This window comes from Scyliorhinus torazame, chromosome 4 (assembly GCF_047496885.1).
Source record: "Scyliorhinus torazame isolate Kashiwa2021f chromosome 4, sScyTor2.1, whole genome shotgun sequence".
Lineage (NCBI taxonomy): Eukaryota > Metazoa > Chordata > Chondrichthyes > Carcharhiniformes > Scyliorhinidae > Scyliorhinus > Scyliorhinus torazame.
In genome coordinates, this window is record NC_092710.1 from 181,750,382 (window position 1) to 181,776,443 (window position 26,062).

General features: G+C 50.1%; 1 protein-coding gene across 13 annotated transcripts in view; it reads right to left on the bottom strand.

Moving 5' to 3' along the window:
- dnmt3ab (DNA (cytosine-5-)-methyltransferase 3 alpha b) overlaps positions 1–26,062 on the bottom strand; it is an 846,991-nt gene that overhangs the window by 128,120 nt on the left and 692,809 nt on the right. For all 13 annotated transcript variants that reach the window (XM_072498950.1, XM_072498942.1, XM_072498948.1 and 10 more), the window contains one exon: positions 15,672–15,817. In XM_072498950.1, coding sequence (XP_072355051.1) covers positions 15,672–15,817 — 146 coding nt within the window. The remainder of the gene's footprint in view (positions 1–15,671; positions 15,818–26,062) is intronic.

A 26,062-nucleotide genomic window follows, 5' to 3' on the forward strand; every position in this document is an offset into this window, starting at 1 on the left:
CAGAGTGGCTCGAGTTAAAGGCAAAGCTCACCACTGTTCCGGTACTAGTGTTTTTTGACCCAGAGCGGGAGACACAAATCTCCACGGACGCCAGCCAGGATGGCATTGGTGCGGTGCTCCTCCAGAAGGATGACTCCTCGTCCTGGGCTCCAGTGGCCTATGCGTCCAGGGCCATGACTCCCACTGAGCAGAGGTGTGCTCAGATAGAGAAAAGAGTGCCTGGGCCTCCTCACCGGTATTGTAAAGTTCCATAATTACGTCTACGGTCTACCAACCTTCACAGTAGAGACTGACCACAGACCCCTAGTCCATATCATTCACAAGGACTTGAATGACATGATGCCCAGGTTTCAGCGCATTCTCCTTCAACTCCGCAGATATGATTTTGAATTGGTTTACACACCGGGCAAGGAGCTAATCATTGCGGATACCCTGTCTCACGCCATCACCTCGCCCAGTGAACAGGTCGACTTCATCCGCCAAATTGAGGCACAGGTGCAACTGTGTGCCAGCAACCTCCGGCCTCAGATGAACGAGTCGTCAACATTCGAGAAGAGACTGCCAAGGACCCTCTTCTGCAGCGGGTCATACATCACCTTGCAAATGGTTGGCAGAAAGGGCAATGCCCCCAGTTCTTTAATGTTGAGGATGGCCTAACAGTTGTCGAGGGGATCCTCCTCAAGCTGGATCGTATCGTTATTCCTCGCAGCCTCCAGAGCTTATTGCTCAAACAGATCCATGAGGGACACCTCGTTATCGAGAAATGCAGGCACAGGGCCCGGCAGGCTGTCTATTGGCCTGGCATCAACAAGGACATATCCAACACGGTCCTAAATTGTGCGACCTGCCAGCGTTTCCAGCCTGCTCAGCCCAAAGAAACACTCCAGCAACACGAGATCGTGACCTCTCCGTGGTCTAAGGTGGGAATCGACCTTTTTTACACCAATGGGCGTGACTACGTGCTTATAATTGACTACTTGTCGAGTTACCCCGAAGTGGTGAAACTGTCCGACCTCACATCAAGGACTGTCATCAAGGCCTGCAAGGAGACATTTGCCAGGTATGGTATTCCGCTCACGGTCATGAGCGACAACGGTCCCTGCTTCTACAGCCAAGAGTGGTCCAACTTCGCGAAGCTATACCAATTCAAGCACATTACCTCGAGCCCGCATTACCCGCAATCTAACGGGAAGGTCGAAAAAAGGGTCCATATCGTGAAGCAACTGCTCTGCAAGGTTGCGGACTCAGCTTCTGACTTTAACCTTGTGCTCCTGGCGTACAGGGCAACCCCTCTGTCCACCGGTATGTCTCCGGCACAACTCCTTATGAATCGTGACCTGTGGACGAATGGACGGCCATTCATTTACCTGACCTGCGCTGCAAAAGGTGCAGCAAATCAGAACCCGGTAAAAGCTGATATACGATGCTCATGCTACTGATTTGCCTGTGCGATCTCCGGAAGATGCTGTTCGCATCAAGCTACCTGATGGAGGCTGGTCAGCTCCAGCTGTTGTTGTTCGACAGGCTGCTCCCAGGTCGTTTGTGGTTTGCATGGCTGATGGCTCCATTGTCAGGCACAACACAAGGGCACTACGCAAAGTTGCCTGCCCAACACCGGATCTCACGTTCCCAGCTGTCGTTATGCCTTTTCCGGACACCCCGCTCCACGAGGCCACCAATCTGGCTGCAATCCCGCCTGTCAAGGCGCCGTCGTCCCCACCTACACCTCTCATGCAGTCGACAAGAATCCAACGTCAGCCCCAGAGATTGGACTTATAAATATTTCCTTTGTACATATTATTCTGTATCTGCACGCTAGACACCTTACATGTACATATGCATTCACTCACCATTTGCTGTAAATAGTTATATCTGTAAATATGTTGTATATGCTCTAAGCAACCAACATATTTTTTTTTAAAAAGGGGAGGATGTCATAATATGCACCCATGCACATCATGAGGTAAAAACAGGCAGTGACAGACACCCAGGTTAGCCAATCAACATACAGGACGGAACACAACCAATCACTAGACAAAACACCAGAGGGGGGCTTCCAACGATAAAACACACGAAGCATCAGCACACCGGCTCTTTCCACTGGTGACAACTGTAGTGACAGTCAGGGTGTATATATCAGTCAGCACCTTCTACACGTGGATCAGAGCTCGCCAACTCTAGTAAGCTAGAGTTAGTACACTTAGAGTAGTAGAGTGTCAACCCACAGCCACCTGTGTGCATTGTTACAGAAGTTCAATAAATCGTATTGAACCAACGCCTACGTTTGGTGTATGCTTTACAGTTCATCTGCATCCTGTTGCAGTCCATGTTACCCCAGGGTGAATAACACGACACTGACGAGGGAGGGACTTGGGTTTAGTAACATGGAGGAGGTTGGAGGTGGGGGCTGCCAGAAGGCGGGCCAGGGGAGGCGCGACACAGGGGCTAGGGGCGGGCCCAAGAAAGGAGATGGCTGATCGGCGGAGGGGAGGGGGCACGGTGCCCCCCAACTAGGCTGATCACCTGGAACGTTAGAGGGTTAAACAGGCGGGTAAAGAGGGCACGTGTCTTCGCGCATCTGAGGGCGCTGAAGGCGGACGTAATTATGCTTCAGGAGACTCATCTGAAAGTAGCTGACCAGGTCAGATTGAGGAAGGGCTGGATTAGCCAGGTCTACCACTCGGGGCTGGATACTAAGACCAGAGGGGTCGCGATTTTGGTTAACAAATGGGTGCAATTCGAGGTGGGGAGCACAATTTCGGATGGGGGAGGTAGATTTGTCATGGTGAGTGGCAAGCTCGAGGGGGTGAGGGTATTTTTGGTCAATGTATATTGGGACGATGTGGATTTTATTAAGAGACTGCTGGGGAAGATACCTGACCTGGACTCTCACAGGCTGATTATGGGAGGTGATTTTAACACAGTCCTTGACCCTGGCCTGGACAGGTCGTGTTCAAAAACGGGTAGGGTGCAGGCAATGGCAAAGGAACTGAGGGGGTTCATGGAGCAAATGGGGGGGGGGGGGGGTTGACCCATGGAGGGCTAGTCGGCCGACGGGGAAGGAGTTTTCATTCTATTCACATGTTCATAAGGTGTATCCCAAATTGATTTTTTCATCATGAGCAGGGATTTGTTGGCGGGGGTGACGGACGTAGAATATTCGGCGATCGCTGTTTTGGACCATGCTCCGCACTGGGTTGATCTGCTGGTCTGCAAGGAGTTTTCAGCGCCCTCAATGGAGCTAGAGGTCGGTTTGTTGGCGGACGAGGCGGTGTGTGAGAGGGTGAGGAAATGTAGGCAAAACTATCTGCAGGCCAATGACACAGGGGAAGTCTCAGCTGCGGTGCTCTGGGAGGCGCTGAAGGCGGTGGTGAGAGGCGAGCTGATCTCGATTCGAGCACATAGGGACGGGACGGACAAGGCTGAAATGGACCGGCTGGTAAAGGAGATCGTACAGATAGACAGGAGATATGCAGAGACCCCGAGGGCAGAGCTATTAAGGGAACAACGACGGCTACAGTCGGAGTTTGGGGTGTTGTCCACAGGTAAAGCGGTGGAGCAACTTAGGAAGGCGAGGGGTGTGATCTACGAGCATGGGGAGAAAGTCAGTAGAATGCTGGCACCGCAACTGAGGAAGAGGGAGGCGGCTAGGGAAATAGGGAAGGGGGGGGATCCGGTGGAGTTCTATAAAAAGTTCTCTGAGATAGTGGGGCTGGTGCTGGTTAGAGTTTTTAATGAGGCAAGAGACAGAGGGGTTTTACCCCCGACGATGTCGCAGGCCACCATCTCCCTGATACTGAAACGGGACAAAGACCCGGAGGCATCTGGGTCCTATAGGCCGATCTCTCTGCTCAATGTAGATGCAAAATTACTGGCCAAGCTCTTGACTGCTAGGATTGAGGACTGTGTGCCGGACTTTATTATGGAAGATCAAACTGGGTTCGTCAAGGGCAGGCAGCTGGTGGCCAACCTAAGAAGGCTGCTAAATGTGATCATGATGCCCCCGGAGAGTAGGGAGGTAGAGGTAGTTGTGGCAATGGATGCCGAAAAGACTTTTGACCGGGTTGAGTGGGACTATTTATGGGAAGTGTTGGGACGATTTGGGTTCGGGGAGGGCTTTATCGACTGGGTCAGGCTGTTGTACCAGGCTCCGGAGGCTAGTCTAAGGACGAACAGGATGACGCTGACTATTTTAGACTGCACCGAGGGACAAGGCAGGTGTGCCCCCTCTCCCCACTGCTGTTTGCGCTAGCAATAGAGCCGCTGGCAATTGCCCTGAGAACTTCAAGGGGTTGGAAGGGGCTGGGGGGGGGGGGGGGGGGGGGGGGGTGCACGGCACGGTACTCCACCAGCCCTATAGTGGTGGTGACTTTGCGGATCTGGGGCCAATGGAGAAGGCACGTGGGGGAAGTGAGAGCATCAGTTTGGTCCCCAATTTGCGACAATCACCAGTTTGCCCCGGGGAATATGGACGGTGGGTTCCGAATATGGCGGAGGGCTGGGCTTGAGAGTTTGGGGGATCTGTTCTTAGAAGGGAGCTTCCCGAGCATGAGGGCGCTGGAGGAGAAATTTGGGCTGGCGAGAGGGAATGATTTGGTACTTGCAGGTGCGGGACTTTCTACGCAGACAGATTCCATCCTTCCCACGCCTGCCTCTTAGGGGGATCCAGGACAGGGTAGTGTCCAGTGGTGAGGGTCTCAGATATATACAAAGAACTTACGGGGGCAGAGGAGACGCTGACCGAGGAGCTGAAACTTAAGTGGGAAGAGGAGCTCGGAGGTGAGATAGAAGAGGGCTTATGGGCGGAGGCATTGAGTATGGTTAACACGACAGCAACATGCGCCAGGCTCAGCCTGATCCAATTCAAGGTCGTCCACCGGGTCCACGTGACAGTGGCCCGGATGAGTAAATTCATTGGACTGGAGGACGGGTGTGCCAGATGTGCGGGAGGACCAGCGAACCACATGTTCTGGGCATGTCCAAAACTCAGGGGGTACTGGCAGGGGTTCGCGGACGTTATGGGTCACGGGTACTGAAAACAAGGGTGGTGATGAGTCCGGAGGTGGCAATTTTTGGGGTTTTGGAGGACCCGGGAGTCCAGGAGGAGAGAGAGGCCAACGTTCTGGCCTTTGCTTCCCTGGTAGCCCGGAGATGAATTCTGCTGGCATGGAGGAACTCAAAGCCCCCGAAGTCGGAGGCCTGACTATCGGACATGGTGAGCTTTCTCGGTCTGGAGAAAATTAAGTTCGCTCTGAGAGGGTTACTGTCAGGATTCGCCCGGAGGTGGCAACCATTTATCGACTTCTTCGCGGAAAATTAATCGTCGGGTGTGGGGTGGGGCAGGGGGAGGAGATGCGGGAGGGGGCGGGGGTGGTTAGGGCAATGTAGATTAGGGGGTTAGTTAGGCGGGTCCTTGTGGGAGGGGAACTTGTTTTTGCACTATGTTGATTGTTTTTTACACGCTTCTGTACTGTTACTGTTTACTGTGCAAAAATGCCTCAATAAAATTGTTTATTAAAAAAAGTCAGTGTAGGCAACATTTTAAGATTGAGGGCATGTCGCTGTGCGCACCGATCATAGATTTATTCCAGCAGGGCTGGATTCAATGTTCAGGGAAAGGGAGCAGAAGGGTTGAAAGATCTGGGGCGGGATTCTCCGCAATTGGCGCGATGTCCGCCGACCGCCGCCAAAAATGGTGCGAATCAGTCCGGCATCGCACCGCCCCGAAGGTGCTGAATTCTCCGCATCTTGAGGGGCCGAGCCCTCACCTTGAGGGGCTAGGCCCACGCCGGAGTGATTTCCGCCCCACCGGCTGGCGGGAAAGGCCTTTGGCACCCTGCCAGCTGGCGCGGAAATGACTTTGCCGTGCGACGCATGCGCAGGAGAGTCAGCGACCCCTCACGGCATCCCCGCGCATGCGCAGTGGAGGGGGTCTCTTCCGCCTCCGCCATAGTGAAGACCATGGCGAAGGCGGAAGGAAAAGAGTGCCCCACGGCACAGGCCCGCCCGCGGATCGGTGGGCCCCGATCGCGGGCCAGGCCACCGTGGGGGCACCCCCCGGGGCCAGATCGCCCCGCGATCCCCCCCGCCCAGAACCCGGAGCCCGCCCGCACCGCCTTGTCCCACCGTTCGAAAAGTGGTTCAATCCACGCCGGCTGTCGTGGGTTGACAGCGGCGGGACTTCGGCCCATCGCGGACCGGAGAATCGGCGGGGGTGGGCCCGCCGTGATTTCCGCCGACTGGCGCGGCGCGATTCCCGCCCCCACCAAATCTCTGGTGGCGGAGAATTCGGGACATGGCGGGGGCGGGATTCACGCCAACCCCCGGCGATTCTCCGACCCGGTGGGGGGTCGGAGAATCACGCCCAACGTCTTGACTCCCGCCAAAGACTGACACAGCTATCTGCTCCCACTGTCTTTTGACTGTGCAACTGGAGTGCTTTCTTTCCTCTTGTGGACACTTCTCCTCTTAACCTCTTCTACCAAGACATCCAGTGCAGCCCCATAAAATCTTGAAGCCTGCTCTTTTGTTGCTTTCCAAGTCAGATGTCCTTCAGCCAACTTCTTCTCCAACCATAATGCATCTCCCCTTTAAGAGGTGCATGGATAGTTTTAGGTGATGTAAGCCACTCAGCATATTGGTCCCCTGCTGATGTGTGCAGCCAATGTAAAGTGTGGCTACTACTGGCAGAGAGTGTTCAAGTGAGCAGGCAGCACAAAAATGGCTTGACACCTAACATTGCCATCAATGGGGCTGGGCTGAATTCACATCATGATCCCTGCATCTATATTCTGGGACTATCCAATTTCACCCTTAGTGTGCCTTGGGATAGCAGGATATGGTCTCAGAGCCATGTTTCTCCAGGTTCTCCAAATCTGTAAAACCATCCACTATTCCATGGCACTTTATGTTGAAACACCACTCTGCGTTGCACCACGACACACATAAAGTTTCTTAAATTAGTCTGTGCTGGATTTCCAAAGTCATGACAAAGCTGCCAATTTTTACTTTCAGTTTTTCTTCCTGATATGAATTCTTCTTTTTTATCAGAAAAACTCTTCCATGGTCACTAATTTATCAAACTTCTTGTCAAGCATCCAACACTGGATGAGCAGAAGTTTCCCCCAAGTAAGTATTGGGAATACTGAAGCCTTTGTCATGGTCTGTGCTACAAACTCTTGTTCCTTAACTACCAACTCTATTCGTAACATGGCAACTGCATGAGGCAGTTTCCAACATTAGGGCCATTTTTGACTTTCGAGATAAGCTTTCCATCACGTGGCCACACTGTCATCAAGACCACCCATTTTCAGCTCTGCAACATTGTGTGTTAGTCTGCCCTTGCTCAGCTGTTGCTGAAACACTCTTCCATGTCTTTGTTACCTCTAGACATGGCTATTCCAATGCATTCCTTGCACATTTTATCCTGCATAAACTTGAAGTCATCCAAACTCTGCTACCAATGTCCTCCTACTAAATCCCATTCATCCATCATCCCAGGTTCGTTGACCTTCATTGGCTCTCAGTTAAGCGCCTCAATTTTAAAATTCTCATTTCTTTTTCAAATCCCTCCAAGATTATTCCCACCCTATATCTGTAATCTCTGCAACATCTGTGCTGCTCTAATTCTGGCCACTTGAGCATCCTCAATTTCAACCACTTCATCATTGGTTGCTGTTTATTAAATTGCCTCTGCCTTAAGCTCTTTGTTTCCCTATTTCTTTCCTGTTTAAATTGCTCCTTAAAATCTACCTCTGACCAAATCGTTGGTCATCTGCCATGGTATCACCTTGTATAGCCCAGTATCAAACTTTATTTTATAGCATTCATGTGCGTATACCTTGGGATGTTTTATTGCATTAAAAGTGCGATTTACATTCAAATTGTTGGGCGAAATTCTTCGGTATCGGCGCGATGTCCGCCGACCGGCGCTAAAAACGGCGCAAATCAGTCGGGCATCGCGCCACCCCAAAGATGCGGAATTCTCCGCAACTTGGGGGGCCCAGCCCTAACCTTGAGGGGCTAGGCCCGCGCTGGACTGATTTCCGCCCCGCCAGCTGGCGGAAAAAGCCTTTGGTGCCCCGCCAGCTGGGGCGGAAATGACATTGCCGTGCGGCGAATGCGCAGAAGCGTTAGCGGCCGCTCACGGCATCCCCGCGCATGCGCTGTGGAGGGAGTCTCTTCCGCCTCCGCCATGGTGGAGACCGTGGCGAAGGCGGAAGGAAAAGAATGCCCCAACGGCACAGGCCCGCCTGCGGATCGGTGGGCCCCAATCGCGGGCCGGGCCACCGTGGGGGCACCCCCCGGGGCCAGATCGCCCCGCGCCCCCCCCCAAGACCCCGGAGCCCGCCCGCGCCGCCTTGTCCCGCTGGTAAGAGAGGTGGTTTAATCCACGCCGGCGGGACAGGCATCCTAGCAGCGGGACTTCGGCCCACCCGGGCCGGAGAATCGCGAGGGGGTGGGCCCGCCAACCGGCGCGATTCCCGCCCCCGCCGAATCTCTAGTGCCGGAGAATTCGGCAACCGACGGGGGCGGGATTCACGCCAGCCCCCGGCGATTCTCCGACCCGGCGGGGGGTCGGAGAATCTCGCCCGTTGTCTTTATTATAGCCTTGAATTCCTGGACTAACCCTTGAAAAAACAGCCGAGAGAGAATGCGTTTGAAATTAAATTTGAAAGCTAAATAGATCTAATTTGAAATAAGATTGATTATTTTAGATTTGGAGACTAAGGGTCGGACTTACCGAGCAACCCGCCTCGGGATTTCCAGTTGACTGCACCGCCATTCGCTGGGAAACCCGTGCGCCGTTGGCGGGACGGGAATAACCCGCCGGTGAGAACAGCTGGTAAATTTTGCCCTAAAGTTTTGCTTTTTTTAAATTTAGAGCCACCTCGTCTGAATGATGAGTAAAATTGATTTTTCTCAAATACAGAAGGACAATTACTGTTATAATTAATATGCTCAATTTGAATTGTGGGTAATTTTATTTTGTGGGTAAAAAAACTTCAAATGAACAGGAATAGAGAGTACTTATAGGTGGCTGGCGTTAAAATCTGGGACCAGATCTCCCTTGTCCCGCCGGTTAGGCCACACTTTAGTTAGGCCACACTTGGAGTATAGTTTTCAATTCTGGTTGCCACACTACCAGAAGGATGTGGAGGCTTTAGAGATGGTGCAGAAGAGATTTACCAGAATGTTGCCTGGTATGGAGGGCATTAGCTATGAGGAGCGGTTGAATAAACTCGGTTTGTTCTCACTGGAACGAAGGAAGTTGAGGGGCGACCTGATAGAGGTCTACAAAATTATGAGGGGCATAGACAGAGTGGATAGTCAGAGGCTTTTCCCCGGGGTAGAGGGGTCAATTACTAGGGGGCATAGGTTTAAGGTGAGAGGGGCAAGGTTTAGAGTAGATGTACGAGGCAAGTTTTGTACGCAGAGGGTAGTGGGTGCCTGGAACTCGCTATTGGAGGAGGTGGTGGAAGCAGGGACGATAGTGACATTTAAGGGGCATCTTGACAAATACATGAATAGGATGGGAATAGAGGGATACGGACCCAGGAAGTGTAGAAGATTGTACTTTAGTCGGGCAGCATGGTCGGCACGGGCTTGGAGGGCCGGTTCCTGTGCTGTACATTTCTTTGTTCTTTGTCTCCTTTACAATGTTCCTTAACAACTACCTCTTTGACTTAGCTTTTGGCTAACTGTCCTAACATCTCAATAGGACTGGGAGTGGACTTCCGGGTGCGGCGATGACCAGCTAAGTCGCATGTTTCGGCAGCTCCCGGTGGAACGGACTTTTGGGCTCTTAATAGGAGCCCCAACGGCCATTTTAACGGCTAAAAACACTGTGCGGTAAACCAGAAGGGAATCCCCCCTGGACACGGATGGAAAAAGGAGAGGAAAGTGGCCGGATTGCGGTGGATCCTCTAGAGCAGCGGCCAGGAAGGCAAGCACAAAGCAAGATGGCGTCGGAAGGTGGCAGTTTAATATGGGGCCCTGACAAACAAGAGTTCCTGCGGCGCTGCGTGGAAGTACTTAAAAAGGAGATGAAGAAGGAGCTGATGGCCCCGATATTACAGGCGATTGAAGGGCTAAAGGAGGAGCAAAAGACCCAGGAGCAGGAGCTTCGGGTCGTGAAGGCAAAGGCTGCTGAGAATGAGGACGAAATACAGGGCCTGGTGGTGAAGACAGAGATGCACGAGGCACAACACAAAAGGTGTGTGGAAAGGCTGGAGGTGCTGGAGAATAATGCGAGGAGGAAGAATTTAAGGATTCTTGGTCTTACCGAAGGTGCAGAAGGGGCGGACGTCGGGGCATATGTGAGCACGATGCTTCACTCGTTAATGGGATCGGAGGCCCCGACGGGCCCGTTGGAGGTGGAGGGAGCCTATCGAGTTATGGCGTGAAGACCGAGGGCTGGAGAAATTCCTCGAGCCATAGTGGTGAGATTTCTCCGATATAAGGACAGAGAGATGGTCCTCAGATGGGCAAAGAAAACCCGGAGCAGTAGGTGGGAGAACGCGGTGATCCGCGTATATCAAGATTGGAGTGCGGAGGTGGCGAGAAGGAGGGCAAGCTATAATCGGGCCAAGGCGGTGCTGCACAAAAGGAAGGTTAAATTTGGAATGCTGCAACCGGCAAGACTGTGGGTCACACACCAAGGGAAACACCACTACTTTGAAACGGCAGAAGAGGCGTGGAGATTTATTGTCGAGGAGAAACTGGAATAAGCGGGCTAGAAAAAGAACGTTTGGGACAAAGTGGTGGGGTGATTACGTGGGGTGAAGGGGGGGGAAATGGGGGAAGAGATGATTTCCCAAATTGTTAATCCTGCAACCCTGTAACTTTTCTCTCTTCCCCATGTCGTGGGGGAGGGGGGGAGGGAGGCTGAGGAGCTGGGAGCGCCGGCCATTGGGGGCGGGGCCAAATGGCTTTGTTCCCGCGCTATGGTAATCATGGTGGGAACAGGGAAGCAGGAAGGAGGGGGCCTCGCACAGTGGGAGCTGAGGTCACGGGGGGCAGCCGAGGTCGGCCAGAGTTTGCTGACTTCTGGGAGCAACATGGGGGGTGCAATTACGCTAGAAAGGGATCTAGCGGGGGGGGGGGGGGGGAGGGGGGGGGTTAACTGGGTTGCTGCTGCTGGGGAGAAGGGGGAGCTGGTATGGGGTGGGGTGGTCGGGGCGGGAGGGCACCATTGGGGGGAGATACGGCTACATGGGAACCGGATGAGGAGCTGGATTGAAAAAGGAGATGGCTAGTCGACAAGGGGGGGAGGTAAAGAGCCCCCCAACCCGGCTGATCACGTGGAATGTAAGAGGGCTGAACGGGCCGATTAAGAGGACACGGGTACTCGCACACCTAAAAAAACTTAAGGCAAATGTGGTTATGCTGCAGGAGACGCATCTGAAACTGATAGGCCAGGTCAGACTTCGCAAAGGATGGGTGGGGCAGGTGTTTCATTCGGGGCTAGACGCAAAAAACAGGGGGGTGGCTATATTGGTGGGGAAGCGGGTAATGTTTGAGGCAAAGACCATAGTGGCGGATAGTGGGGGCAGATACGTGATGGTGAGTGGCAGATTGCAAGTGGAGGCGGTGGTTTTAGTGAACGTATATGCCCCGAACTGGGATGATGCCAATTTTATGAGGCGTATGTTGGGACGCTTCCCGGACCTAGAGGCAGGAAAGTTGGTAATGGGTGGAGATTTTAATACGGTGCTGGACCCAGGGCTGGACAGATCGAGGTCCAGGACCGGGAGGAGGCCGGCTGCAGCTAGGGGTGCTCAAGGACTTTATGGAGCAGATGGGAGGAGTAGACCCCTGGAGATTTAGTAGACCTAGGAGTAAGGAGTTTTCGTTTTTCTCCTATGTCCACAAAGTCTATTCACGGATAGACTTTTTTGTTTTGGGAAGGGCACTGATCCCGAAGGTGACGGGGACGGAGTACACGGCTATAGCTATTTCGGACCACGCTCCACATTGGGTGGACCTGGAGATAGGGGAGGAAAAAGAACAGCACCCACCCTGGAGAATGGACATGGGATTATTGGCAGATGAGGGGGTGTGTTTAAGGGTGAGGGGGTGTATTGAAAGGTACTTGGAACTCAATGACAATGGGGAGGTTCAGGTAGGAGTGGTCTGGGAGGCGTTGAAGGCTGTGGTTAGAGTGGAGCTGATATCTATCAGGGCACATAAAGGAAAGCAGGAGGGTAGGGAAAGGAAGCGGTTTCTGAAATAACTTTTGAGGGTGGACAGGCACTATGCGGAGGCACCGGAGGAGGGACTGTACAGGGAAAGGCAAAGGCTACATGTAGAATTTGACTTGTTGACTACGGGTAATGTAGAGGCACAATGGAGGAAGGCACAGGGTGTACAGTACGAATATGGGGAGAAGGCGAGCAGGTTGCTGGCCCACCAACTGAGGGAAAGGGGAGCAGCGAGGGAGATAGGGGGGGTGAGAGATGAGGAGGGAGAGATGGAGCGAGGAGCGGAGAGAGTGAATGGAGTGTTCAAGGCATTTTATGAAAGATTATATGAAGCTCAGACCCCGGAAGGCAAGGAGAGAATGATGTGCTTTCTGGATCAGCTGGAATTTCCTAAGGTGGAGGAGCAGGAGAGGGCGGGACTGGGAGCGCAGATTGAGACGGAGGAAGTAGTGAAAGGGATTGGAAGCATGCAGGCGGGGAAGGCCCCGGGACCAGACGGATTCCCAGTGGAATTTTATAGGAAATATATGGACTTGCTGGCCCCGCTACTGATGAGAACCTTTAATGAGGCTAGGGAAAGGGGACAGCTGCCCCCGACTATGTCAGAGGCAACGATATCGCTCCTCCTAAAGAAGGAAAAAGACCCGCTGCAATGCGGGTCCTATAGGCCCATTTCCCTCCTGAATGTGGATGCTAAGATTCTGGCCAAGGTAATGGCAACGAGGATAGAGGATTGTGTCCCGGGGGTGGTTCATGAGGACCAAACTGGGTTTGTGAAGGGGAGACAGCTGAACACAAATATACGGAGGCTGCTAGGGGTAATGATGATGCCCCCACCAGAGGGGGAAGCGGAGATAGTGGTGGCGATGGATGCCGAGAAAGCATTTGATAGAGTGGAGTGGGATTATTTGTGGGAGGTGCTGAGGAGATTTGGCTTTGGAGATGGGTATATCAGATGGGTACAGTTGCTGTATAGGGCCCCGATGGCGAGCGTGGTCACGAATGGACGGGGGTCTGATTATTTTTGGCTCCATAGAGGGACGAGGCAGGGATGTCCTCTGTCCCCGTTATTGTTTTCACTGGCGATTGAGCCCCTGGCCATAGCATTGAGGGGTTCCAGGAAGTGGAGGGGAGTACTCAGGGGAGGAGAAGAACACCGGGTATCTCTGTATGCGGATGATTTGTTGTTGTATGTGGCGGACCCGGCGGAGGGGATGCCAGAGATAATGCGGATACTTGGGGAGTTTGGGGATTTTTCAGGGTATAAATTGAACATGGGGAAAAGTGAGTTGTTCGTGGTGCATCCAGGGGAGCAGAGCAGGGAAATAGAGGATTTACCGTTGAGGAAGGTAACAAGGGACTTCCGGTACTTGGGGATCCAGATAGCCAAGAATTGGTGTACATTACACATGCTTAATTTAACGCGGTTGGTGGAACAGATGGAGGAGGACTTTAAGAGATGGGACATGGTGTCCCTGTCACTGGCAGGTAGGGTGCAGGCGGTTAAAATGGTGGTCCTCCCGAGATTCCTTTTTGTGTTCCAGTGCCTCCCGGTGATGGTCACGAAGGCTTTTTTCAAGAGAATCGAGAAGAGTATTATGAGTTTTGTGTGGGCCGGGAAGACCCCGAGAGTGAGGAGGAGATTTTTGCAGCGTAATAGGGACAGTGGGGGGTTGGCACTACCGAGCCTAAATGACTATTACTGGGCCGCCAATGTTTCAATGGTGTGTAAGTGGATGGGAGAAGGGGAGGGAGCGGCGTGGAAGAGATTGGAGTGGGCATCCTGCAGGGGGACTAGCCTACAAGCAATGGTGACGGCACTGTTGCCGTTCTCACCGAAGAAATACATCACAAGCCCGGTGGTGGTGGCTACATTGAAAATTTGGGGGCAGTGGAGACGGCATAGGGGAAAGGCGGGAGCCTCGGTGCGGTCCCTGATAAGAAATAACCATAGGTTTGTTCCGGGGAGAATGGATGGGGGATTTGGAGCATGGCAAAGAGCTGGGGTAGTACAATTGAGAGATCTGTTCGTAGATGGGACGTTTGCGAGTCTGGGTGCGCTGACGGAAAAATATGGGTTGCCCAAGGGAATGCATTTCGGTATATGCAACTGAGGGCTTTCGCGAGGCAACAGGTGAGGGAATTTCCGCAGCTCCCGACGCAGGAGGTGCAGGACAGAGTGATCTCAGAGACATGGGTGGGGGATGGTAAGGTGTCGGACATATATAGGGAAATGAAGGACGAGGGGGAGATCATGGTAGATGAGCTGAAAGGGAAATGGGAAGAAGAGCTGGGGGAGGAGATTGAGGAGGGGCTGTGGGCTGAATCCCAACGTAGGGTAAACTCATCGTCCTCGTGTGCCAGGCTAAGCCTGATACAATTCAAGGTTCTACACAGGGCGCATATGACTGGAGCACGGCTCAGTAGATTTTTCGGGATAGAGGATAGGTGTGGGAGATGCTCGAGAAGCCCAGCGAATCACACCCACATGTTCTGGTCATGCCCGGCACTACACGGGTTCTGGGTGGGGGTGGCAAAGGTGCTTTCGAAGGTGGTGGGGGTCCAGGTCGAACCAAGCTGGGGGTTGGCTATATTCGGGGTTGCAGAAGAGCCGGGAGGCGAGAGAGGCTGATGTTTTGGCCTTTGCGTCCCTAGTAGCCCGGCGCAGGATATTGTTAATGTGGAAGGAAGCCAAACCCCCGGGTGTGGAGACCTGGATAAACAACATGGCAGGGTTTATCAAGTTAGAGCGGATCAAGTTCGTATTAAGAGGTTCGGCTCAAGGGTTCACCAGGCGGTGGCAACCGTTCGTCGACTACCTCACAGAAAGATAGAGGGAATGGAAAAGAAGGAGACAACAGCAGCAGGGGAGGAACCGGACGGACTCTCAGGGATGTCAATGTATATGTATAGACACTTGTAATATATTGGATTGTTAGATTGTATCTTTGGAGAGTAACTATTTTTGACAAGGCAGTTGGCACTTGGTTTTGTTTTTGCTTTTGTTTATATATTACTTATTTATTTGTTTAAAATTGGCCACGGTTATTTATGTTGCTTTGTTGTTGTTCAAAAGAAAAACTATGTACTGTTATGTTTGGCCACAAAATTTTGAATAAAATATATTTTTTTAAAAAAGGACTGGGAGTATTTGTGGTCAGAGAAAAACTGAGTTAACATTTCAGATTTGACCATTTGACTCTGTTTCTAGCTCAACAGATGCTGAATAGTCCCAGCATTTTCTGTTTTCAAACTTCCAGCAACCCCAGTACTTTGCTTTTGTCCTAGTATCTCCTTGTTAGGTGTCAAACTTTGTTAAAAATAGGTATCTTAAAAATAAAAAGCGGCAAAATGGATCAGATAATTAAAAAAATAGAACATTATTCAAATACTTGTAAAACCATATCTCTCTGTTAACAAATATTAATTTTCTGGTGCATGGAATCAATTTCAAAGGTATTCACGTACATGTTTGCGAGTAACATTTCGAACATCTCCCACATACATGATCTTCCCTTGGTGTCGGACCATTCCCACTGTGATGGAATCATCACAGACCTCCGATGCAATGTAGCGTTCCACATGGATCCCCAGATCCCTTAGCACGAGGAGCCCTGCAAATAGACAAACATAGTTTAACTTGCAAAGAATAAAAATGGTTCAGCCTGCTGTTTAACTCATCTTTCCTTGATAAATGATGCAAAGATAATGCTGATAGACACAGCTAAATCCTGGTAAATGCACACTAAAACTGGTTTGGTTCAGTCACCATTTCACAGCCAGTCACGATGCCTCAACCTACATTCCTTCTTTTAATAACACAAATATTAAATTAATAAATATTTCAGCATTGTTATAATGTATATTTTTAATTCACATTAGGAAATCTGATTCTTTTAAACAATTATTCTTTCATTGGATGTTGACATCAATGTCAAGGCCAGCATTTGTTGCACATCCCTTCTCGAGTATCTTGCTCGGGCCATTTTAGAGGGCATTTACGAGGGCATTGCTGTGGATCTGGAGTCACATGTAAGCCAGACCAGGTATGGGTGGCAGATTTCCTTTCCTAAAGGCATTAGTAAACCAGATGGGTTTTTACAACAATCGATGATAGTTTTGTGGTCAGCATTGCTTTTTAAAAAAAAATTCCAATTAAGGGGCAATTTAGCGTGGCCAATTCACCTACCCTACTCATTCTAGGGTTGTGGGGGGTGAAACCCATGCGGACAAGGGGCGAATGTGCCAACTCCATACGGCAATGACCTTGGGCTGGGTTCAAACCCCGGTCCTTGGCGCTATGAGGCAGCATGCTAACCATGTCACCCGTGGTCACCATTACAGAATAACAGAATACTACAGTGCAGAAGAGGCCCTTCGGCCCATTGAGTCTACACCGATACACCTGACCTGCCCACCTAATCCCACTTGCCAGCACTTGGCCCATAGCCTTGAACGTTATGGTGTGCCAAGTACTCATCCAGGTACTTTTTAAAGGATGTGAGGCATCCCACCTCAGGTCACCTTCAGTCTTCTCTACTCCAGAGAAAACAACCCAAACCTATCCAACCTCTCGTTATAACTTAATTGTTCCATTCCAGGTAACATTTTGGTGAATCTTTGGACCTGTATCCCAGAGCCTGGCCCTCTGGATTAATAATCCATTGTCATTACCGCGATGCTACCATTTCCCCCAAGGAGTTGACATCTGTTTTGAGACAAATTGGATTTCTGCTGTCTGTAGGTAGGAAGCTTGACACCATCCAGGGAAAGTATTACCCTTGACTAGTACCCCATCCACCACTTTCAATATTCGCTCCCTCCATAACTGATGCACAGTGGCAGCAGTGTGTATTATCTACAAGAAGCACTGCGCAACTCACCAAGGTTCCTTTGATCGCACCTTCCAAATCCATGGCCTGTACCATTTGGAAGGACAAGGGCAGGAGATGCAGGAGAACAGACCACCTGGAAGTTCCCTTCCACGCCACACCCCCATCATGACTTGGAACTCTGTTGCCATTCCTTTACTGTCTCTAGGTCAAAATCCTGGAACTTATTTCCTAGCAGCAGGGTTACCTACACCACGTGGATTTCAGCAGTTCAAGAAAGTGGCTCACCAACACTTTCTCCAAGGCAATTAGTGATGGGCAATAAATGTTAGCCTGGACAGCAATGCCCACATTCCATGAACTAACTTAAAAAATTGAGGGAATGGATAAAGAACATTATTTAAGACCCTTAGAAATTCTAAGATATTAGCATAATCTCCATATTCAGATCCTAACTAAAATCTCTATGTCATTGGTGTGAATGGTACAATTTACCGTGCTGGCATTTATGTTCTGAAGAGTCACATGGACTCAAAACGTGGACTTTGTTTCTCTCTCCGTAGATGCTGCCAGACCTGCTGAGCTTTCCCAGCATTCCCTGTTTTTATTTCAGATTTCCAGCATCCACAGTATTTTGCTTTTATCTTATGCTTGTAATATTGATTTTCAGTCACTATTCAGATCTGCTTTGTGGAGTTATTACTGATACAACAGCTGGGTAAGGACCATTTTCAATTGAACATTCTTCATGTTTGAAAAAGGCAACTTTTCACATTGTTTTGTTACTCAGAATTGGAAAAAAAACGCAACACAAAAGTACGGGAAATATTAAACAACAGCATTCATCAAACACATTAGTGGTGGTGGAACACAATTTCCACATGATTTGGAAACACAATTAACAGAACCAATTGACAATTTTGTTGACTCTTGGAAATAAAACCTACCTCTTAGACCGGGCTTTTGTTCACCTCTTGTTTACTTTCTTTTATGGACTACATCTGTGAAATACCTTGCATGTTTCTACATTAAAGTTATAAATATATTACTTATCCAAGTAATCAGCCTGATGAACCTTACTTGCACTCCCTCTGAGCAAGTACAACAAAGTCCATTTGTAAGGTGGCCAACTGTGCACAGCACTCCAGATGTGGTCTCACCAATAATTACAGTAAAACTTATTTACTCTAATGCTTTTTGTAATAACAGGAGCACATTATTTGCTTTCATAATTGCATTCATTCATTCATTCATTGGCAGCCTTCCAATGAGACGATGGTTTGTGTCACGGTGGTCAATACTGTGTTAATCATCATCTGGTGTGGCTCAGGAGACCCATTCTGCCATGGATTGGATTGGATTTGTTTATTGTCATGTGTACCGAGGTACAGTGAAAAGTATTTTTCTGCGAGTAGCTCAACAGATCATTAAGTACATGAGAAGAAAAGGGAATAAAAGAAAATACATAATAGGGCAACACAACATATACAATGTAACATGTACAATGACAGCTTCTGTCAGTACTACAGACAATATTAAGGTGGGGGTGGGTGGGTCAGATTGTGGGTGGGTGCCCTGGGGAATCGTGTATGGCATGTGAGGCTGGGTCTTGGTTTAGTAAATAGTTACTCTGGGGTTAGAAATGATTTTCTTCCTTCTAACTTTTCAGAGCAACGTTCAGGGTAGAACTGGCACAGCCATCCGCAGTTAGCCGTTTAAAACGCGTCTGTCAAATAATTCCCAGCCCAGTGCAATTGTCCAGAGGAAGTTAGCACTACTGGACAATTGCTGGGTAAACCCTTACCTAGGAAGCTCCTGGAGGGATTCCCCAGCCACCATTAGGCTACCCCCTAAATGTGATGCTGGGGAACCAGGAGGTTGTGAGTTTGTAATCCCCAGAGGTGTCTGATGGTCCCTGGAAGCCATCTTGAATTTCAGTCTTTGAAAGTTAGCTTTTGAGAATCTAGTTTAAGAGTCACCAATGGGTTACAATTTCTCCAGAGAGGTAGTCAGCATTGGATTGCCACTCTGTGCCCACATACCCACGTGGATTTTCTTCCAAGCTTGTCTTGTTGCTTTTTATAAATGGGGAACTGGTGAACAGAACCCACCAGGGGCGCACAGGTAAGTACAACCCATAATGGGTAGAAGGTCATGCCTATGTAGTAGCCTGGCTGGGCCTGGGTGCTAGCTGCGGGTGGGACTTCCATTGGATTGTATTGGATTTGTTTATTGTCACGTGTACCGAGGTACAGTGAAAAGTATTTTTCTGCGAGCAGCTCAACAGATCATTAAGTACATGGGAAGAAAGGGAAATAAAAGAAAATACATAATAGGGCAACACAAGGTACACAATGTAACTACATAAGCACTGGCATCTGATGAAGCATACAGAGGTGTAGTGTTAATGAGGTCAGTCCATAAGAGGGTCGTTTAGGGGTCTGGAAACAGCAGGGAAAAAGCTGTTTTGAGTCTGTTCGTGCGTGTTCTCAGACTTCTGTATCTCTTGCCCGATGGGAGAAGTTGGAAGAGTGAGTAAGCTGGGTGGGAGGGGTCTTTGATTATGCTGCCCGCTTTCCCAGGCAACGGGAGGTGTAGATGGAGTCAATGGATGGGAGGCAGGTTTGTGCAATAGATTGGGTTGTATTCACAACTCTCTGAAGTTTCTTGCGGTTCTGGGCCGAGCAGTTGCCATACCAGGCTGTGATGCAGCCAGATAGGATGCTTTTTATGCTGCATCTGTAAAAGTTGGTAAGAGTTAATGTGGACATGCCGAGTTTCCGTAGTTTCCTGAGGAAGTATAGGTGCTGTTGTGTTTTCTTGGTGGTAGCGTCAACATGGGTAGACCAGGACAGATTTTTGGTGATGTGTACCCCTAGGAATTTGAAACTGCTAACCATCTCCATCTCGGCCCCGTTGATGCTGACAGGGGTGTGTCCAGTACTTTGCTTCCTGAAGTCAATGACCAGCTCTTTAGTTTTGCTGGCATTGAGGGAGAGATTGTTGTTGCTGCACCACTCCACTACGTTCTCTATCTCCCTCCTGTATTCTGATTCGTTGTTATTCGAGATCCGGCCCACTATGGCCGTATCATCAGCAAACTTGCAGATGGAGTTGGAACCAAATTTTGCCACGCAGTTGTGTGTGCACAGGGAGTAGAGTAGGGGGCTAAGTACGCAGCCTTGCGGGGCCCCGGTATTGAGGACTATTGTGGAGGAGGTGTTGTTGTTTATTCTTACTGATTGTGGTCTGTGGGTCAGAAATTCGAGGATCCAGTTGCAGAGTGAGGAGCCAAGTCCTAGGTTTTGGAGGAGATTTGGGGTTGTTGTGGACAGGGGTGGGGGGTGGGAGGGGTGAGAGAGAGAAAGAGGTGTTCCATGTCCATGGGGGGAATTCTTATATTTTTTTTAGATCCTGGCATCCTTCTTATTTGTCAGGGGCTGGCAGGAGGGCTCTGAATCAGCCCTCGCCGCCAGCGCGATGTCATGGAACCACCTCCAGGATTTGTTTTGCCGAAGTGTCAAAATATATGGTGGGAAAAGCCAGCAATGGAGATCGTGGTCTACACCGCGCTTTTCCTACCTGAGCTGACACTCATTCCTAATTATTCCTTTACCTACAGGATAACTTTCTGTGATTTGTGTGCCAAACTGAATGCAAACATTCTAATAATCTTTATTGTCACAAGTAGGCTTACAGTAATACTACAATGAAGTTACTGTGAAAAGCCCCTAGTCGCCACACTCCGGCGCCTGGTCGGGTCACAGAGGGAGAATTCAGGTTGTTCAATTCACCTAACAAGCACGTCTTTTGGGATTTGTGGGAGGAAACTCATGCAGACACAGGGAGAACATGCAGACTCCGAACAGACAGTGACCCAAGTGGAAATCGAACCTGGGTCGCTGCCGCTGTGAAGCAACAGACTACCAAGCACTGTGCCACCGTGCCGTCCTCAATTACTCAATTCCTCACCATTAAAAAAAATATTTTGCCTTTCAATTTTCCGCTCAAAGCAGAGAACTTTATATTTCTACATATAGATCATAGATCATAGAATTTACAGTGCAGAAGGAGGCCATTCAGCCCATCAAGTCTGCACCGGCTCTTGGAAAGAGCACCCTACCCAAGGTCCACACCTCCACCCTATCCCCATAACCCAGTAACCCCACCCAACACTAAGGCCAATTTTGGACATTAAGGGCAATTTATCATGGCCAATCCACCTAACCCACACATCTTTGGCCTGTGGGAGGAAACCGGAGCACCCGGAGGAAACCCACGCACACGGGGAGGATGTGCAGACTCCGCACAGACAGTAACCCAAGTCGGAATCGAACCTGGGACCCTGGAGCTGTGAAGCAATTGTGCTATCCACAATGCTACCGTGCTGCTATAGTATTCTATCTGCTACAAAGTTGTCCAGTTGTTTAACCTGGATATATTCTTTTGTAGCCTCTTTGTGTCCTTGTCACAGCTTCTTTCCCCACCTTCTTCCTCTTAGGTAGTTCCCCTTCATCAGGAATGACTTGTTTCCACTCTGATCTAATGGTTTCTGAGATGGCTGGTAAGTCCAATCTATGATTTGCAGACTCTTTTACATGCAGTGCAAGTGGTGTTTGAAGTGTTAAGTAGATACAGGGCGAGATTCTCTCAGCCCGGGGCCGGGCCGGAGAATCCCTATGACCGGCGCGAATCACGCCACGCCGCCCCGACGCTGGCATGCGATTCTCTGCAGAGTGGAGAATCGGCGCCATTGTCGCCAGCGTGGTTGGCGCGGTGCCGGTCGGGGCCGCTCTACACGGCAGGCCCGCCGATTCTCGGCCCGCGATGGGCCGATGTGGCCGTCGTAAAACACCGAGTCCCGCCGGCGCCATCCACACCTGCTCTCAACCAGCGGGAACTTGGCGTGGAAGGGTCGGGGAGCAGCCTGTGTGTGGGGGGGGGGGCTCCGATGTGGCCTGGCCCGCGATCGAGGCCCACCGATCGGCTGGCCGGCCTCTCTGGCTGGGGGCCTCCTTACTTCTGTGACGGTCCCTGTATTCCTGCGCCATGTTGCGTCGGGGCCGGCGCGTTGAAGGAAGCCACTGCGCATGCACGTGTTGGCGCCAGTGCCACGGCGCATGTGTGGATCCCGCGGCGCCCTGTTGACACCGGGATCAGTTGCTGGAGCAGCGTGAACTGCTCCAGTGCCGTGCTGGGCCCCTGCAGGTGCCAGAATTGCTGATCCGGAGGCCGTGTTGATGCCATTGAGAAACACGACGGCGTCAACACTTAGCCTCAGGATTACAGAATCCTGCCCAAGGTGTTTGGAGGTTTGATGCCTCAACTTCACCTCTTAGTATCCGTGACAAAATCTCTTGCTGTGCTCGCTGCCTACCCTGAACTTACCTCCACTGTTTGGTCGGTCACACCAGCAAAGGACTCCCATTAGTCGTGGTATGAGTTTGATCTCTTCAGGGCTGTTCTGAAAACATTGTTTAAAGTTGTTCTGAGGACATTCTTTAAAGTGTTTCTGGTGTCTTCCTGGGAGTCTTCTGTTATGGTCGAGTTCTCAGTTGAGCAGTTGCTTTGGGTGTCTGGTGTCAGGCATATGAATAACATGTTCTGCCCAGAGAAACTGGTTTTGAGTGATTAGCATCTTGATGCTGGGCATGTTAGCTTGGGAGAGGACAGTACCATAGGACTACCTTTCTTATCACCAGATTTGGAGATTCTTGTGAAGGCACCACTAGTACTTCTCCAGTGCTTTAAGGCTGAGATGATCCAAGTCTCCAATGCATACAGAAGCACAGGAATCACTGCTGCCCCGTAAACCACGACCTTAGTCTCAAATGCGAGATGTTTCTCAGTTGGCCTATGTCTGAGCTGGATCTTTGGAAGTAATGAGAATTTCATCATCTACCTCTGCCTCTGTCCTAGGATATGGAAAATGGTTCATATTTTCCTTTCATAAATCCATGCTGGCTTTGTCTGATTATACCACTGCTTTCCAAATGCTGTGCAAAGAAATCCTCGATAATGGACTCCAGCAACTTCCCTACTATCGACGTTAGGCTCACTGGTCTGTAGTTTCCTGTTTTCTCTCTACCTCCCTTTTTGAACAGAGGGGTTTCATTCACTGTGCTCCAATCTGTAGGAACCATTCCAGAGTCCAAAGAATTTTGGAAAATGTACATCAATGGATCTACTATTTCTAGGGCCACTTCCTTAAATACTCTGGATGCAGATTATCAGGCCCAGGAGATTTGTCCGCCTTCAATCCCATTAATTTCCCCACACCCATTACTTTACTAATACTAATTTCCTTCAGCTCCTCACTGAAACTCCTGTTATGAATTCCCCGATTTCTGACTGTAAGGGGCCTACATTAGTTTTTAGTAAATCTTTTTCTCTTTACATACCTATAAAAACTTTTACAGTCAGTTTTTATGTTCATAAGAACATAAGAACTAGGAACAGGAGTAGGTCATCTGGCCCCTCGAGCCTGCTCCGCCATTCAATGAGATCATGGCTGATCTTTGTGGACTCGGCTCCACTCTCCGGCCCGTACACCATATCCCCGAATCCCTTTATTCTTTAGAAAGATATCTATCTTTTTCTTAAAAACGTTGAAAGAAGGAGCCTCAACTGCTTCACTGGGCAAGGAATTCCAGAGATTCACAACCCTTTGGGTGAAGAAGTTCCTCCTAAACTCGGTCCTAAATCTACTTCCCCTTATTTTGAGGCTATGCCCCCTAGTTCTGCTTTCCCTGACCAGTGGAAAAAACCTGCCCGCATCTATCCTATCTATTCCCTTCATAATTTTATATGTTTCAATAAGATCCCCCCGCATCCTTCTAAACTCCAATGAGTACAGTCCCAGTCTACTCAACCTCTCGTCATAATCTAATCCCCTCAACTCTGGGATCAACCTAGTGAATCTCCTCTGCACTCCCTCCAGTGCCAATATGTCCTTTCTCAGGTAAGGAGACCAAAACTGAACACAATACTCCAGATGTGCCCTGCCAGTTTACTTTCAAGTTGTATTTTCCCCTTCTTAATCAATCCCTTGGTCTGCTTTTTAAAAAAAATATTTTTATTCTCCTCCTTTTTCACATTTTCTCCCAGATTTACACCCATCAACAATAAACAATATCAGTAACAAATATGTCAATCCCCATATCAAAAACAATGATCCCATCCTCCCACCAAACCCCAAACATTAGCCCGCATGTTCACATAAACAAGTGACAAAAAGGAATCAGGAATCACCCATAGTCACCATTAACACACGCAACCCCCCTCCCCCAAATTAATGTTCGATGTTATCCAGTTCTTGAAAGTGCAAAATGAATAATGCCCATGAATTGTAGAACCCTCCATCCTTCCCCTCAGGGGCTGGTTTAGCACACTGGGCTAAATAGCTGGCTTTGAAAGCAAACCAAGGCAGGCCAGCAGCACGGTTCAATTCCCGTACCAGCCTCCCCGAACAGGCGCCGGAATGTGGAGACTAGGGGCTTTTCACAGTAACTTCATTTGAAGCCTACTTGTGACAATAAGCAATTTTCATTTCATTTTCATTTCAACTGAACCTTCTCAAGAGTCAAGAATTCCAACAGGTCCCTCTGCTACGCCAGGGCACAGGGTGGAGAGGTCTCCAACCCATCAAGATCCGGCTTCGAGCGATCAACAAGGCAAAGGCTATAACATCTGCCTCCGCACCCGGTTCCAACCCCGGCTGGTCCGACACCCCGAATATGGCCTCCCGAGGGCCCGGGTCCAGTTTCACGTCCATCACTTTAGAGATTACCCTTAAAACCTCCTTCCAGAAATCCTCCAGCTTTGGGCAGGACGAAAACATATGAACATGCCCCCCCCCCCCCCGCAATGTTCACACACATCTGCTACTCCTTCAAAGAATCGGCTCATCCTCGCCCTCGTGAGGTGTGCTTTGTACGCCACCTTCGCACACAAGGTAGAGGCGTTCACTCTCCGGAGCACCTCACACCAGAACGCCTGCTCCATATCCTCTCCCAACTCTTCCTCCCACTTTGATTTGATCCCTTCCAGTGGTGCCTTCTCCTCTTCCAAAATAGCTCCGTAAACCGCCAACACTACCCCCTTCTCCAGCCCCCCTGTCGTCAGCACCTCCTCCAGCAATGTGGAGGCCGGCTCCACCGGGAAGCTCTGTATCTCCTTTCTGGCCAAATCTCGAACCTGCATGTATCTAAACATTTCCCCCTGCTCCAGCCCATACTTCGCTTCTAGCTCCTTCAATCCTGCAAACCGACCTCTAAGAAACAAATCTTTTAGTGTTTTAATCCCCTTCTCCTTCCATTTCTGAAAATTTCCATCCCAATTCCCCGGCTCAAATCTGTGGTTCTCCCGACTCGGCATTTAACCTTGACCCTGCCCCCAACCCGAAGTGTTGGCGAAACTGTAGCCATCTCAGATGGCCACCTGCAAAGGACCATGGGAATTACAGCCAACCCAGGACTCAGACAGACTCAGAGCTTGTGTGTGTATTTGCAACCCAGATAGCTAGACATGATCGAAACCGCCGCTCGTTTGCATTCTAATGGCCCATTTCCCCAGAACAAAAGAACTGTACTCAGGTAACCAATACAGACCAATCGGCAGCATTCCCTTTACTCAGGGATTCCAAACAGCCAAGGTCAATGACCGTTAAGGACAAGCCCAGCTATCAAGGCACCCGCCCCTTCATTGGCCAAAATCGAAGGCAGTGATCGAAGCCTGTCGAATTATTGGGTCCAAGTTAAGGATTACCCCAAAGTGCGCAAAATCCCAGAGGGATAAGAAGAGACACAGCCATGTGTTCGGTCTCTCTTGGATCCGGCCTGTGCCAACCCAATTGCAGCATAACAACCAGACAGACAAGTTCAAGACCAATGATCGCTACCAGACGGATGAGCCCAGCAGAAACAGAGCCACTTCTTCCACCCAGCCATGCTAGATCCGGACAAAGGCCTTGTCCATCTGCATAGGGCCGGTTGCCCTGAAGTTAAGTGTAGGTTATTGTAGTTGTTA